Source organism: Fusarium phalaenopsidis (assembly GCF_050370095.1).
Source record: "Fusarium phalaenopsidis strain FUZ10S chromosome Unknown contig_32298, whole genome shotgun sequence".
NCBI classification, from domain to species: domain Eukaryota; kingdom Fungi; phylum Ascomycota; class Sordariomycetes; order Hypocreales; family Nectriaceae; genus Fusarium; species Fusarium phalaenopsidis.
In genome coordinates, this window is record NW_028145407.1 from 56,482 (window position 1) to 71,031 (window position 14,550).

Consider the following 14,550-nt stretch of genomic DNA (forward strand, 5'->3'; position numbering starts at 1 on the left):
ACAACGGACGAAACCCTAGTTTCGGAGTTCCCTCGGAGAATGCAAGGTCAATGGCATAAGCTTCATTTCAACTCCATGTCGAAGCGATAAGATTGTTACCAACTTAAGTATGAATACCGAGTATCATGTTGGCTTTGGCGGGAGGCCGGTTGCTCGGAGCACGAGGTTGGGGGATGGGGCGATTTTGAGCCTGCCCCCCGAGGATGCAGGGAACGCGCCTAGTCTTTAAACGGCAAAAAAAATGTGTAGAGTGGAGGGCATCACGAGAGAGGGTGGCTCTTCCGCCTTGTCACCGCCCTCTTGGGTCAGATACCGGGGCCTTTAAATGCCACACGGTTCGTCAATAACGCCAACTCATTTTCCCTCCTCGGTTGGCCGAATTCTTACCTTACAACTCTCCTAGTTATTAAGAAGGGTTTAGCACTAATCTCTAGCACTTGTCAACAGATCTTGGACACCTAACACCTGGTAGTATGACCAGATTGCATCAAATCCTTGTGCCCGAAACCGAAGAGCCTCCTAACGTGATTCATGAAGAATACGGAACGCACGGAGATCTTCTGGTTCGATTTGTCTTTGACGACGTCAAAGCCTCCCCACAGGTCGAAATCATGAAGCATCAGGTTCTCGCGAGCCATGACTACCCCCCTCTATCCAATATCAGTGCAATCATGATTACTGGAAGCAGTGAGGAACCGATGCAAAACATGTTCCGAGGAGAGAGGCGCTGATAGTGTCGACAGAGTATTCCGCAGTCGAGAACGACCCCTGGGTTCCATCACTGTTGGACTATGTCAAGCAAGCATACCAGGCAGAGATCCCCATCGCTGGATTCTGCTATGGTCACCAAATCATCGCAAGAGCTCTGGGTGGCCAGGTCACCTTCAGCCCTGAAGGATACGAACTGGGCGTGCAGGAAGTCACGCCATCATCTCAGGGTGTACATATTCTGGGGACCGAAACATTGGTTCTGCCTGTTGCTCCAAATCGTGCTTGTAGTTTTACTAATATGCCACAGAAAATCCCCCAGGAGCAATGGGCTATTAGCCAAGAATTATTTGATTCTCAGGTCAAGGGGGGAGGTCAGCCGAAGGGCGTGGCTGTATTGTCCAAGCTTGTGCGGGAATTTCTCCTGGGACTGGATTGACAAGTTCGCACAGCATAGCTACCTGATCAGTTATGATTGAGGTGATGTACCCAGTTGCTGCCCATTTCTATCGGAATCTAGCCCCCTCTACATCCACCATGACCTTCCTGTCATGAATTCGAGTTTAGCTACTTGACATAGGTAGCTAAAGCTTGAAAGGCAAGAAACATGTTTCTTGGTACATGTGTTAACAGGTGGGAGCAAGATCGTAGTTCGATTTGAGGCTGAACGGGTTAATATGACGTACCTTGTAAGCTGTATACCTATTGAGACACATGAACTCGCCCACATCGTTGAACAATAGCTGTTCGTCAACCAGCGTCCCAAGGTGCCCAGGCTCAGCGAACATAGTTAGAGGTTTAATAATCGGAGACACTTTTGACACCCGAACTGACGTGATAGAATCGAAGAAAGGCTAGTCTATCAATTATCTCGATCACGATGATGAACATCTCGATAATACCTTTGGAAAAATGCCATGTATTGACCATTTCCAGCTTAGCCAAGTTCAATGGGAACTAAGGGAGTGTACAGGTCCTACCAGATGTGAGCGATGGGTGTTCTCGCTCTCTTGAAATTACCTATCCCGGGAATAGTCTTTGCGGGGTATGCGGCTTCGCTATTCACAACACGCCGATCTCGGGCATCAAAAGACGAGGCCGACAACGAACTGCTTTGCCAGCATTGAAAGATTCAGAGTAAACAAATAGCCGTGTATTCGACCAAGGACGGCTCTCTTCTAGATCCCTAGATCAGTCAAGATGATGTTGGTCACAACTACTCTGGCCGTTTTTGGCCCTCTTTTGCATTACTCCTGCACCACTTCTGCCGCAGCCGTTCCCCAAGTTAGCCTTGAAGACTATGGCACCTTCTCTGGGGTTTCTCTATCGAACACATTGAGCAAGCATAAACTACCGGAAGAGGTTGATGCGTGGCTTGGCATTGATTATGCCCAGCAACCTATCGGAAATAGGCGATTCCGCCCTTTGGAGGCACAGCCCGATGCTTTCGAGGGAGTCAAAAACGCCTCTCAATATGGCCCAGTCTGTCTCCAAGACTTGAAATATCCCTATCCCGATCAGCAAAGCGAAGCCTGCTTGTCTTTCAATGTGTACCGCACCCACGGTATTCCTCTAAGCGAAAAGTTACCGACCTTGGTTTGGATTCACGGTGGTGGCTTTGCGTCATTTTCCGCCCGCGACATTGATGGCGCTGCTTTTGTCGCGTCGTCCGCAGAGCCGGTCCTTGTCATTTCCTTCAACTATCGACTTAATGCCTTTGGATTTCTTCCTAGCGACCTTTTCAAGCGTCAGGGTCTCATGAACCTTGGGCTCCAGGATCAGCACTTTTTCTTGGAGTTCTTGCAGCGCCATCTGAGCGCTTTTGGTGGAGATCCTAATCAGATCACACTTGGTGGCCTCTCAGCTGGTGCTCACTCGACGGCATTCCACTATTTCCATAATTATGGCGTCGACAAGAACAAGCCGCTTTTTGCAAGGGTGATTCTTCAGTCTGGTTCTCCCACTGCTCGAGCGTTTCCTTCTCCCGAGTACCCTCGCTACAAGAAAGACTTTGCGGCCTTGATGAACCATATCAATTGCTCAGTTGATGTCGACGACTCGGAGCAAATGAGCTGCCTCATTAAGGCACCAGCTGAGAAGATTAGAGAAGTGGCCGCAAAGCGATATGAAGATGCCAAGGATCAATTGGACTGGCCGTGGCAACCGGCGCTTGGTGGGCTTTTCCTCGAGAAATCGGGGTCAGACAGCGGAATCAACGGAACATTCCATCATCTGCCCATCATTACGACTTACACTACAGATGAGGGCAAATATTACACACCAGGCAACTTGGAGACCAACGATGACTTTATCCAGTTCTGGCATCGCATGAGCCCCGACCTCAACGTCACCGACCTCGCCATCTTGAACGAGCTCTATCCCGACCCAGTGGCACACCCTGACTCTCCTTGGGCCATGTCTCCAAACAGCACCCAGTACAATCGCATCTCAGCGTCGTGGTCTGACATGGCTTACATCTGTCCCAGCCGCGAGACAGCTTCTCGAACATCGGTAGCGGGTGTTCCGACGTGGAGACTCCGTTTCAACACGCCCGATCATCCTTTGGCAGCACAGTCCTGGCGTGGCATCCCACACGCCTCCGACTTTGCGTATCTCTGGAATGATCCGGCTGTGCCGTACAGGGATACAGCTCAGATTTACTATAGCTACATCAATAGTTTTGTTCTTACGGGGGACCCGAATCGCCATCGGCGAGAGGGGGCCGTCGAGTGGCCGCAGTATGGAGGTCGAGGCGGGAAGCAGATTGTTGTGAACCCGGGAGATTTCACGGTGGTCGAGGTGGACAATGCCCGGCCTCTGCAATGCGCGTTCTGGAACGACCCTGAGAGGGCGCCAAGACTTAACAAGTAGTTAAAATATTCCAAGTCGATAATGTAAGCGGAGTTTCGTTCCTTATCAGTGCCAGAGGAGGCGTCGGTCCCGAGTGGCCACCGGGAGAGTGGAGCCGAAACCACTCAGCCCCGATGACATTACCGACCAAAGTGCCGGAGCATGCAGGGAACCTTAATGTCTCTGCCATGTGGTTGGTCCCACTGACAGCTTGAGATCTGGGGTAATCTGGGGAACTCTGCGGAGAGCTTGGCGAACTCCTGAGTACATATTCTGCCGTGCCCTTTGAGGAGTGAGGAGATAGATTCTTGCCTTCGCAAGTCTAACGAGCTGCGATCCTTCATCATGGTGTCTTGGAAAGAGGCATTTGCCTTGTCTACTGAGGCTGTTGATGCAGCCACTCCTCCTGGAACGGTTCATATCCATCGTTCGTACTCCCCACACATCCCACCGCCCCCTTACTGACATGGTCTAGGCGAGCATGAACACACTGACCACGAGCTTGCGACCATTCCACCTTTGACCGACGATCCTCGAGATCCTTTGAACTTTCCAGCTTGGAGAAAGCTCGCCGCCTTGATCGTTGCCGCCCTCTATGGGTTTGCCGCCAACTACACAAGCGGTGTCATCGCACCCGCTTTCCAGCTCTGGCCCTACAACTTCCCGAACGACCCGAGGTCGTATTCTGAGTTGACCACCCTTGTCGCTGTAAGCACTCTGATCTAGATCCTGCAGAGATGTGCTAACACCTACAGGTCCATGTCCTGTTCCTCGGTGCAGCCAACATCTGGTGGGTTCCGTTCTCCAACTGGATAGGACGACGCCCCGTGCTTCTTGTTGCTACGCTCCTCATGGCACTCAGCACTCTCTGGTGTGGACTCTCCACGTCGTACAACTCTCTCCTTGCAGCTCGCATCTTTCAGGGCATTGGAGGCGCAGCTGCAGACTCAGTTGCTCCAGCTCTGGTCGGAGATTTATATCCTGTACATCAACGAGGAAGAGCAATGGTATGTACATGAAAGCCTCGGATTTTCAACGTTGCCAAGCTAACTGAGGCCTCAAAAGGCACTCTACACCATCATGCTCTGCGCAGGTCCCCTCGCCGGAGGACTCTCCGGAGGCTACATCGTGTTCCGTCACGGCTGGAAAGCCCTCTTCTGGGTTAGCTTGGCCCTCTCTGGACTCTGCTGCCTTGGAGTAGCGCTCTTTGTGCCCGAGACACTTTATGAGAGGAGTTTCGCAAGCGAAACGATCCCGGTGACGAAATCTGAGAAACAAATCGACCAAGAGGAGCAAGTGGAATACAAACAGCCAACTGGTACAAGCCAGGACCCCGGGACCTATGAACCCTTCACAATTGCTCAGGCGTTGGGCTTCAAACCTCCTCGTGGAAGCTTGGCACGACAGTTTCTGCAACCATGGAAGACTCTCGCACTACCAGGCACCTGGGTGGTGATGCTTCACTACGCTGGTCTGGTTGGCGGTATCGTCACCATCTCAACCATCGGTTCGCAGATAGTTGCCCAGCCGCCTTACCTCTGGGGCGCCAATGCAGGGCTCATCAACGTTGGCGCTCTAGTTGGAACCGTTGTCGGATACCTCTACACTCACATGCTCGCTGATGGAAGCCTAGTGAAGAAAGCAAACAACAAGCGACATGGAGTAGCAGAGGCTGAGGATCGACTGCCTACACTCTTCTTTCCACTCGCTACGGCAACTTGCGGCTTCCTTGTCTTTGGGTTCTGCGCTCAGTATCCGGGCCCAAAACAATGGGTTGGTTTGGAGGTTGGGTACGGAATGCTCTCTTTTGGGCTCATGCAAGTCCCATCTGTAGGATTCAACTATGTAAGCAAACCTCGGAGTGTCTGCTCCAGACGTAAGCTGACGATACTCTAGCTCATCGACTCGTATCACTCTCTCGCGGCGGACTGCTTCACCATGGTGACGATCCTGCGGGCTATCATTGCCTTTGCATGGTCTTACTTTGTGGCTGATTGGATCCATGATAGGGGTGCAGCTGAGCCTTTCGGTATCTTTGCTATGCTGATGGGTTTGTTTTCATTGTTGACGGTACCGCTTTGGATGTATGGAAAGCGCATGAGGATTGCAACAGCCGCTCACGTTGAAACATGGTAGTACCAGGAAATGGGGAGGGTGTTGATGTCGTTGCAGAATCAGCCCACGAGACTAGTGAATGACAAGACGCCTCTCCGGAGCAACAAACAGCATTGAATGGTCCAGACCAAACACACTTGCTTGCTGCCTGTCTCAGGTCCACGTTGCTGAGCAGCCAAGCTGTACGTGTACGACACACCAGAGCCGTATCAACCGGTGCCAAGCCGTTAGCACAATGTAACAGAGCTCACCGTATCCTGCTGCGCCTCGCCCCCAAATTGTCGCGCGCAGGGTTTCCATCTCCGCATGTATGCAGCTGCTTCTGCATGGCATGTGTTGGAAACAGCACATCTGCCCCTCCATCGCAACGAGGAGCTATATAAAGCCAAAACATGAGCCTCCCCGAGATGAAGGAGGAGGCCTCCAGAGGCTCGTGTGCCTCCCGCCCTATCCTGGACCTCCTCCTCGCGCTGGGTCTCCCGGTGGGCCGTCGAGGCCGTTGAAGATGCGAAGGGACCAGTCCGGTGCCGTCGTGCCGACCCGTAGGCCATGCGCCAAGGCGGGTCCCCCCTCTCGCGAGCGAAGCAACCGCGCGGTTCAGAAGGAGGGACAGCTTGACAGTCAGTGAGGGGGTCTGTGTGGGCTTACATACAGTGCTTACTGCATAGCATCGTGGCAGCTTCACCAACGGCACAAGACGGTTGAGTCGGGCTTGGCTGCTTGGGCTGGATGAGGGGTGATGTCCTCGTCCTGTGCAAGTCCCTGCGTGAGGCCTCGCGCGGGTGCAGGAAGCTTGTCACTGAGTCACTGCCACTGATGGGGATATAAACCCTCCTCTCCTCCAGAGTTGCAGCTCGACATTCTCAACCTTGCACAACAACAACAACCTCTTCCTTTTCTCTAATCACCAACCCTCACAAACCGCAACAATGGTCAACTTCCACCTTAGCTCCGAGGACATTGAGCTCGAGGACGGCCACATCCTCGTCGCCAAGTGCGGCAACGGTGACGGCGATATGGTTGAGTCTCGTCTCGACCTCGACTACTACATCGGCAACGATGATGGTAGCTTCTCCTGGGGCGGTGAGAGTGAGTAGCATCATCTGTCCCACCAGTTCTCCACGGTCCCCACTAACATCTGTCTTCTTCTCCAGACTTCTCTGGCTCCGCTGAGGACATTGAGCTCAGCATCGAGGGCGACGACAACGTCCCCATCCTCCGCGCCAAGCTCAACCCTGTCGATGGCGACCCCGTTGACGCCGACCTCAACCTCGCCGAGCGCATCGGCAACGACAACGGTGTCCTTGTCTTTGGTGTGTAACACTGTCTCGCTGCCACACGGTGCTATACTAACACGCATATGAGAATAGTCCAGTTCTAAGGGATACGAGAGCACACGGGGTGCAAACGACGAAATGAAAGCGAACTTGGCCTTTGTGCGATAGCAAACAAACAAAACAAATGAACAAAAATTCCCTCCAAACATTCTTCCTGTGACACTTGATTGAGCAAACAAACACCGTGAAAGTCTCGGCGCATGTGAAATGCAACGTGGACGGATCGAACTGGGTGGATCGTAGATGTCGACTGCCGAGAGTCAGATCATGGCCAGGGAATGTGACGTCAGGGCTGGTCGCATCTTTGACTCCTTGCCCTTCGCTAATCTCTGAGCAGAGTATATATATTATCTAAACATGAAGCCATTAATGGTGTTTCATTTTATCGGTTGCTGTCGAAATTATGTTGGAGTTGTGACGGAGAGTGAGGACAGCCTGGCCATTCCACACCGCCACATCTACTTGATGCATCAAATTCTTGGCGTATCACGAACAGCCTTGGCTGTTAGTCTTTCTTGCACTAAGCCATGGGTAGTAGGTACTATTGACGACGGAAATGGTGAAAAACTTCAGTTACTGTTGAATGAATGCCATACTAACCCGCCTTTGCCTTCGGTGTGGGTTCCAAGACGTTGAGCGGTTGAGCCTGGCGCGCATAGAGGGATGAGAGCTAGTCTTAAGTATAGTTCGACAAGGTTTCAATTATCTCCTAGAGCATTTTTATCGCTTATTTACATGTCAGAGATTACATTAAGAAGCGATTCATTAACAACCATTGAGAATCTGTTGTAAGACACGATTCATGGCCATGAGGTACCTCCCTAACGGACGGTAAGGCATTGGGATCAACATCGGCCACTTGCTACCACACTATTGCAACAGCCGCGATTTTTGCTTATACTTGGCCTTTCAGCAGACCTGAAGTTGGCGATATGCCCAACCCTGATGCGGTCCAGCGACGTTCGGGCATTTCGACGAACACTGCTCCTCAAAATGGTTAAGGACATAAGCCCAGCTTCCCACGCGGATCCGCATGATTTCCAACTCACTACCGAGGTGGCTTGATTGATCGCTACACCGCATATATGAGTCTTGTTAAGATCTCTAAGAGAGGTCGTCAACTCCAATATGAACAGAGTTTTCTGGCAGACGCCGGCATGGAACCCACCCAATCGCACAACACCGTAGCCCCGACTAGCTACACCATGATGAGACATGCGGGACTTTGTCAGCATCTCTAGTCGCCAATCACTTTCATTTAGCCATCAAGAGGTTTTGTAGAGAGCCAACCTTCAATCGAGGCTCTGGAAACAGTGCATCCATTAATGTTATATGCAACTGGGTGCTGCAGAGACGCCATGGTGATTGTTTTGTCACCTTAGTCATCTAAGAGCACAACCTTGCCCTTCTATCTCATAAGCTTCCTTTCCTTCTTATACTTCCTCTTTGAGCCTCGCTCTCGCTCGACCCCGGCGGATATCCCTCCTGGCGATGAACCCAGCCGCAGCTAGCTCGATCCTACTGCCGCCTTCCCTGCCATGGAAAATCCTACGAGGCCGACACCAAATTCAAATCTAGACCCACAGTCACTCTACTAGTCCCAAGCGAACAAGCAGATGTGGTCGTGAGATTTCCTGAGACCAGAGGTGGATTCCCTCATAAGTTAGCTGTTGGTCAGGCCAGGCCCCGGAAGCACTATAGCAGAGAATTGGTCGGCTAATGTTTTATTCTTCCAATCACCAAATAATTGATTTTGACGATGCTCGTTTTTATGAATCAGCCGATCCTTTTGCGTTCTCATCTCGTCAGCCCAGCCCGTGCTTTTCAATAGTTCAACATGACAGTGGAACCTCAATGGTTCTCCCCACGAAAAATGCCTTGTCGTCTAGCATCAAAGAATGCCTTGGCACATTGGACAACGACCAACAACTGTCTGAGACAGTAAGCACGGATTTGACATCATGTGGCTGCACCTCGACCTGACGCTAGCCCATTTGACAGTAAAGACTGAATTCTAGAACGCGAGTGGATATCACAGCCCTGCCGAGAATAGACCAGCTGAGTCGGTAGACAAAAAGGACCGAACTCACATACATAGTCCCATAGTGGAGCCAAGCTCCGTGTTTTTTGTCACTAGCTGGACCAACTAAATGAGGATGGGCGCAGCAACATGCGAGTTTCCCCATTCAACAAAAGACCAGGTCCAACACATGTCAGCCATGTTCTAGTGTCCATCATTTGCAGCGATTATGGCCTTATGAATTGGATCGAGGCTGAGTTAACAAGGAGGAAGTTAGATAAAGAGTCGAAGACATGCGCAACCATTTCCATAAACAACAATTCGTCCAGACACGCACTTTCACCATCATGGGTTTCTCCAGGAGCTTACTTCTCGCCGTCGCGGCATCTATTTACTTGACGCAAACGGCTCTCGCTAGAGACGATGAAGAATGCTCCGGAACTCTCGAAGAAATCCGCAAGGGCAACCTCGTTTTCAACTCGACAATGACGGCCGCATTCTCTCCTGCTCCAGGCGTCCCATGGCTCTTCACCCTGGGCCTCTCAGACTGGCGGGAGGAGGGGCGCACGTGGGGAGACTTTGACTCATCTCAACACATTGAAACGTTTCTCAGCATCCCCAATGATATTGTCAATAGCACGCGAGCCGACCAGACAAGAGTCTGCATCTACATGATGGACGGTCAAAATTCGACTGCAGACGATGGGAATAAGAGTGGTCATTCTTGCAACGGTGTATTGAGCGACCAGTGCCAGAAAGCTTTGCGAAGTATCAAAGGACCGGCTGAGGATGGCACATGCCCAGACCCACCAGACAGTGTCAAAGAAGCTTGCAATCAATATGCCTATCCTCAATGGGGTACGTATTCTGATCCTTGGTCCCTATAAGTGCGGCCCATAGCATAAAAAGGAGGATGCTCATTTTGCCTGCAGGAGCACCAGAAATTTATAACAACACCAACTGCACAACGCCTTCTCTCCCGGGTGTCAGCCCCCCCAGCGGTTACAAGACATTCCCAGTAATGGGAACGAGTCTGTTTCCCGCCGACAGCCCCATCGACTCATATAAAATGTACGATCTACGCGTTCGACAGCCAATCCCATTTCTCTTCACTATGGAATTCCACGACGAAGGCCTAAGGACTGCCACCGAGCTCCTTTGCGTGGCTCCCAATCAGCTCATGAAGGGAAGCCGTAAGCCCGAGGGTGACTTTCCGCCCAATGCTGCGAGTGGTCTGGATACCAAGGGTGCTGTTGTGTTGGCCGTGGGTGTATGGTCCGTGATGGGATTGTTGCTTGCATGAGAAATGATATCAAGGTTTCATGATTCTTGCCTGTTATTCAAGGTGGCTAGGTTGCCGAGTTTCTACGTTTCAGAGATGTGCTCAATAGGAAAGCTCTTATACCCCATGTAATCCCTCGATCACGTCGAAATTTTTACCACTTTAACCATCAATATGGCGTTTCGTTCCCACCTGAATATGAGCCCTTTGAGGTTTCATGTTGCTTTCCTCGTTCTTGTTGTTATTGGCGTCTCCAAAAGTACTGACAGCCACGAGAGCCATCCTGTAAGGATAACTCTGTCCTTTGATGTTGTACCTGATGGCCTCTTTTGGAGGCGCCAGTGGAGGCAAGACACTGTTACCCTATACCATCACACATCTCTGGAAGCGATTAACAACCCTCCTCCAACCGGATGTCCTTCCCAGAAGATGAATAACCCTCGCCGTCCAGTTCAAAATTTAGTCAGGAAGCAAGGCAGGTGATGCGAGTTCAAGTGTCGCTTGGCAAGATGAGGGGGCTTAGAACATATTAAATTAATCACTATGTCTAGTCAGGCACTATACTGAACCTGAAATGTCTTTGTGTACGCTATTGACCTCTCGTCAAGGATGGCCTCTTCGCTCGTGTCATCTCTTCCGCTCCCCTTGGACTCCACGTCCGCAACAGTCGCTTGTAAAACACCTTCCTTCTTGTGTTCTGAGAAATTGTCCAACTCAACGATATCGAATTGCGTGTATCCCGTATGTGGTTGGCGGTGCAGCTTGCTTTGTGAAGTGTCGAACGTCGTGGGTTTGGATGGATGTGAGTGGCCAGATGAGCCCATCCATTTCGGTAGGAATCGCTTGAGGAACTTGCGAAAGGTAGGCATGGATCCGCAGATGATGAAGAGGTTGACTTCCACAAACCTAGATTCTGTCAGTATACTGCATATATGTTGAATTGGTGGCTACTCACGACCAAACGTTTGCGGGTGCAGCAACCCAAGGAATGTCGGCAGCTCCCAGTAGAGACGGTAGGTAAACCATGCGAACAATAGATGTCGCGACGGTACTGAGTATATCCTGTTAGTCAGGCCCAGCATGATAGGGAACAGAGGCGTACATGGAACCGATACCAAACATCAACGCAGCTCCGATCTTCTGCGCCGTGGGCATCTTCAGTCGAATGATCATGGGAATCGGAATCGTAAATAGAACGACATCGGAAACGATATTGGCGACGGCGATGGCAATGTATAGACTCGGCAGGTCGACACAGGTACCCGTTCCAAACGCGTAAGGATCAAAGGCGGCGCGAATAGGTCGGCATCCGAAGAGGAGGAGGCCGGCGATGACGACGGTGTAGCAGGCCACCATTACAATCGTGGTCCAGATGGTGATTCGGAACCATCTCTGGGGCGAGATTTGGAGGTAAAACGTCAAGAGGGACGTCTTACTGAGGCCGTTGCAGGTGATGAAGATGGGCGCGACAATATACGAGCTCTGTCATGGTGGTGAGTCGTGAGTCGGAATAGCTTCGTTCAGGTGCACATACGAGCATGTGCTTCTCAAAAACCTCAATAGGCATCTCCCATGCATGATGACATAGCCCCCCTATTGAGATGGACCCTGAATACTGTCAGTTGGCTGGGCATCATTTAACGGCAGCATGAACCTACAGATTTGCACTGACTGCATAATGACAGACGCCAGCTAAGACCCATCAGTAACGCTTCATCAACTCAACTCGCCAAGATTCTCACCCAAGCCAGACAAACCAACGCTGTGGACCACAAGTTAGCGTCAAGTCTCCTCTTCCCACTCAGTGTCTGACGTACCATCATCAATCTTGAGACTCCCTGCCAAGAAATGCTTCGTATAAAGCCTCTGTATCAAACAGAAAAGCGCCAAAGACCCCAAGATGCCGAAAATCAGGTAGTGATGGAGCGCATTCTGCTGCTGCGGGTGCTCAAAGTCCACCACGTACCCTTCTGGCGGCGCCAGGAACGTCGTCACGCCATTAGTTACCGGATAAGCCATGAAGAGACTCAAGCCGCTGTATCACTGGGAAAAAGAGAACGAGAGGAGCCAAGAACTCTCGACTGACAAATGCAGTGTGCGCGACTCGGTGGGAAGAATGTATTTGTATTGCCTCCACGCATCCCGGCTTCATGCCGAGTTCTGGCAAACTCGTCCATTTTTTGCCGAAACGCCGCATAAAGATTTTTGCAGTCACTCAAAAGCAAATTCAACCTTGAATCAGGCGAGTTTTAGGGGACGGGACAAGACCCTGTGGGTTTCCATCTTTGCTTTTTGAAGGGGGTGAACGAACTTTCCCCTTCCACGGCCTCGGTCTCGAAATGCACGAACCAGGACCAGACATGAACTTTTCTCTTTGGCATCTTGGCAGAGACATCAACGCTTTCTTATCCATGTTTTCTAATGCCTGAGGTTCAACGATATCTCAAAAAGCAAACCCCATATTCGCCAAGCCCCTGCATGAATGTAGCCAGGGGAATCCCGTCACCCAACATCGGGCTACCCCGATCAAACGTGGATCTTTGAGGACGTTATTGGTTAGTTCCGTGGAGCTGTGGCATTCGCTTTCAGTGGTTGCAAGGGTTTATAGCTTGCTAGTGCTTGCTTACGGATTCGCGGAGGACGGCGAAAAATGATTGTCGTCCAAGAAATAAAAAGCAATGAGGACGATGTAACCGAGAGAAAACTGGCCATGACGGAAATGTTCCTCACTCGAACGAGTGTCCGTATGTCGTAAAAAAACGTTAAAGATAAGGTTAAAATGGCATATTGGGGTCCGGTATTTGCAAAAAGTTAAAGCTTTGGGTGTCATTATACAAGATAACCTCCAAGATCACCATCTCGATATCCATGGCCAACCATCTCTGGGGGTTCCGTTCAAACGGGAAACAAACTCCCGCATCGGGGCCACCCGTCGACGCATTGATGGGGACCTGCAGAGATTGTTCGATGGCTGCAGCCAAAAACTCCATAATTAAAGAGTTACATCGCAGGCATGTAAATTAAAATCACCCAGGGTCCAAACACCTCATGGCAAGGAGACCCAATTACCAACCATCACATGGTACAGATAAACCTGTCAGCATCCACTCCTTGTATCGCACAAAAGCCACTCGAACGGCTTGCTTTTCGTTCCACTCGTTTCGCCCTGATTGTCTCTTGTCACCTCTTGTCCCTTCTCCTGCAGACGCAATGGCTCGCTTCACGTCACTCTTCGCCGTCTTTACGGTTCTGTTTGGGGCCACTCTTGCTGCGTGCGCCCCCTCCAACACTGGCCTCCTCCAGATGGTCACCTACGTCAAGCGCCGCCCTGATTTCACCCAGGAGGAGTTTTGGAAGTACTGGGAGACCCAGCATGCCCCCAAGGTCGTGCCTCTGGCCACTTACTTCAACATTACCCGCTACCAGCAGGTATGAAACCCACCTTGTCTTGGCTCAGGCAGATCGCTCACATGTCGACAGGTCCAAGTTGGAGGCAAGATTGTTCCCACTGCAGGTGGTGCTTCTGCCCCAGAGTCCAACGAGCTCGTCGACTTTGACGGCATCGCCATGTTCCTGTACAAGTCAGCCGACGTCCTGACCGAGATGCTTTCGCACCCTTACTACATCGAGGTCGTTGAGCCTGATGAGCACAAGTTCATCGACAAGGCGGCTTACGGCAATGGCATGGTCGCCACATACATTGGCAAGCACATCGAGGCCGTTGACAAGGGCAGGGATGTTTGGGTGGGTGACAAGACCACTCTTGAAAAGTACCAGAAGATCTTCAACACGTATCTGTGAGGGGCATAGACTTGGGTCCTGGTTGATGGAGGTCCTGCGTCAAAGTGGACTGTCTCATAGACGGGGTGTGCTGATGGGAGCACTGGCAATTACCATCAAGCGTGTGCGTTTCCATCCAGTGCACGCCCCATGGTTGTATCAGTATAATACCTTGTAATAATACACTGCCTACCTTTGATTCAACAATTCTCGTATCTCAATCACAAAGTGTGGTCAGAACAAAGCCCCTCCATTCGCTTGGACCATGGCCCTTGCAATGCAGATCTCGACTCCTTCTCTTAAGCGAGACCAGAATCTTTCCCCAGATGTCACCTCATCGAGTGAGTTCCCGCATATCCCATTGGGCCCCACGCACACAATGTCACCTTAGCATTGACTGGCCGTGTGGCTATCTACAGAGAAAGTGAAGACAATGGTCATGGCTCGCATCAGAGAGT

The 14,550-nt window shown here is 51.1% G+C and overlaps 6 protein-coding genes across 6 annotated transcripts; 5 read left to right on the forward strand and 1 right to left on the reverse strand.

Annotated features, from left to right (window-relative positions):
• Window positions 1-1,908: 1,908 nt before the first annotated feature.
• LRP88_06602 (Alpha/Beta hydrolase protein) lies at window positions 1,909-3,579 on the forward strand (the record flags this gene model as incomplete). Its single annotated transcript, XM_083243140.1, has 1 exon — window positions 1,909-3,579. One exon carries the CDS (start codon window positions 1,909-1,911, stop codon window positions 3,577-3,579), a length of 1,671 nt encoding a protein of 556 aa, XP_083100364.1.
• A 324-nt stretch (window positions 3,580-3,903) lies between these two features.
• LRP88_06603 (major facilitator superfamily domain-containing protein) lies at window positions 3,904-5,694 on the forward strand (the record flags this gene model as incomplete). Its single annotated transcript, XM_083243141.1, has 5 exons — window positions 3,904-3,985; window positions 4,034-4,266; window positions 4,314-4,565; window positions 4,624-5,403; window positions 5,455-5,694. 5 exons carry the CDS (start codon window positions 3,904-3,906, stop codon window positions 5,692-5,694), a joined length of 1,587 nt encoding a protein of 528 aa, XP_083100365.1.
• A 908-nt stretch (window positions 5,695-6,602) lies between these two features.
• LRP88_06604 (Cyanovirin-N) lies at window positions 6,603-6,994 on the forward strand (the record flags this gene model as incomplete). Its single annotated transcript, XM_083243142.1, has 2 exons — window positions 6,603-6,762; window positions 6,828-6,994. The coding sequence occupies 2 exons, from the start codon at window positions 6,603-6,605 to the stop codon at window positions 6,992-6,994; spliced, it is 327 nt and encodes a 108-aa protein (XP_083100366.1).
• A 2,383-nt stretch (window positions 6,995-9,377) lies between these two features.
• On the forward strand, window positions 9,378-10,333 carry LRP88_06605 (uncharacterized protein; the record flags this gene model as incomplete). The annotated part of the gene is made up of 2 exons (XM_083243143.1): window positions 9,378-9,888; window positions 9,963-10,333. 2 exons carry the CDS (start codon window positions 9,378-9,380, stop codon window positions 10,331-10,333), a joined length of 882 nt encoding a protein of 293 aa, XP_083100367.1.
• Window positions 10,334-10,863: 530 nt separating this feature from the next.
• Window positions 10,864-12,331, reverse strand: LRP88_06606 (uncharacterized protein; the record flags this gene model as incomplete). The annotated part of the gene is made up of 7 exons (XM_083243144.1): window positions 10,864-11,218; window positions 11,271-11,363; window positions 11,415-11,794; window positions 11,847-11,920; window positions 11,971-12,004; window positions 12,070-12,074; window positions 12,130-12,331. 7 exons carry the CDS (start codon window positions 12,329-12,331, stop codon window positions 10,864-10,866), a joined length of 1,143 nt encoding a protein of 380 aa, XP_083100368.1.
• Window positions 12,332-13,522: 1,191 nt separating this feature from the next.
• On the forward strand, window positions 13,523-14,113 carry LRP88_06607 (EthD domain-containing protein; the record flags this gene model as incomplete). The annotated part of the gene is made up of 2 exons (XM_083243145.1): window positions 13,523-13,741; window positions 13,793-14,113. The coding sequence occupies 2 exons, from the start codon at window positions 13,523-13,525 to the stop codon at window positions 14,111-14,113; spliced, it is 540 nt and encodes a 179-aa protein (XP_083100369.1).
• Window positions 14,114-14,550: the final 437 nt, after the last annotated feature.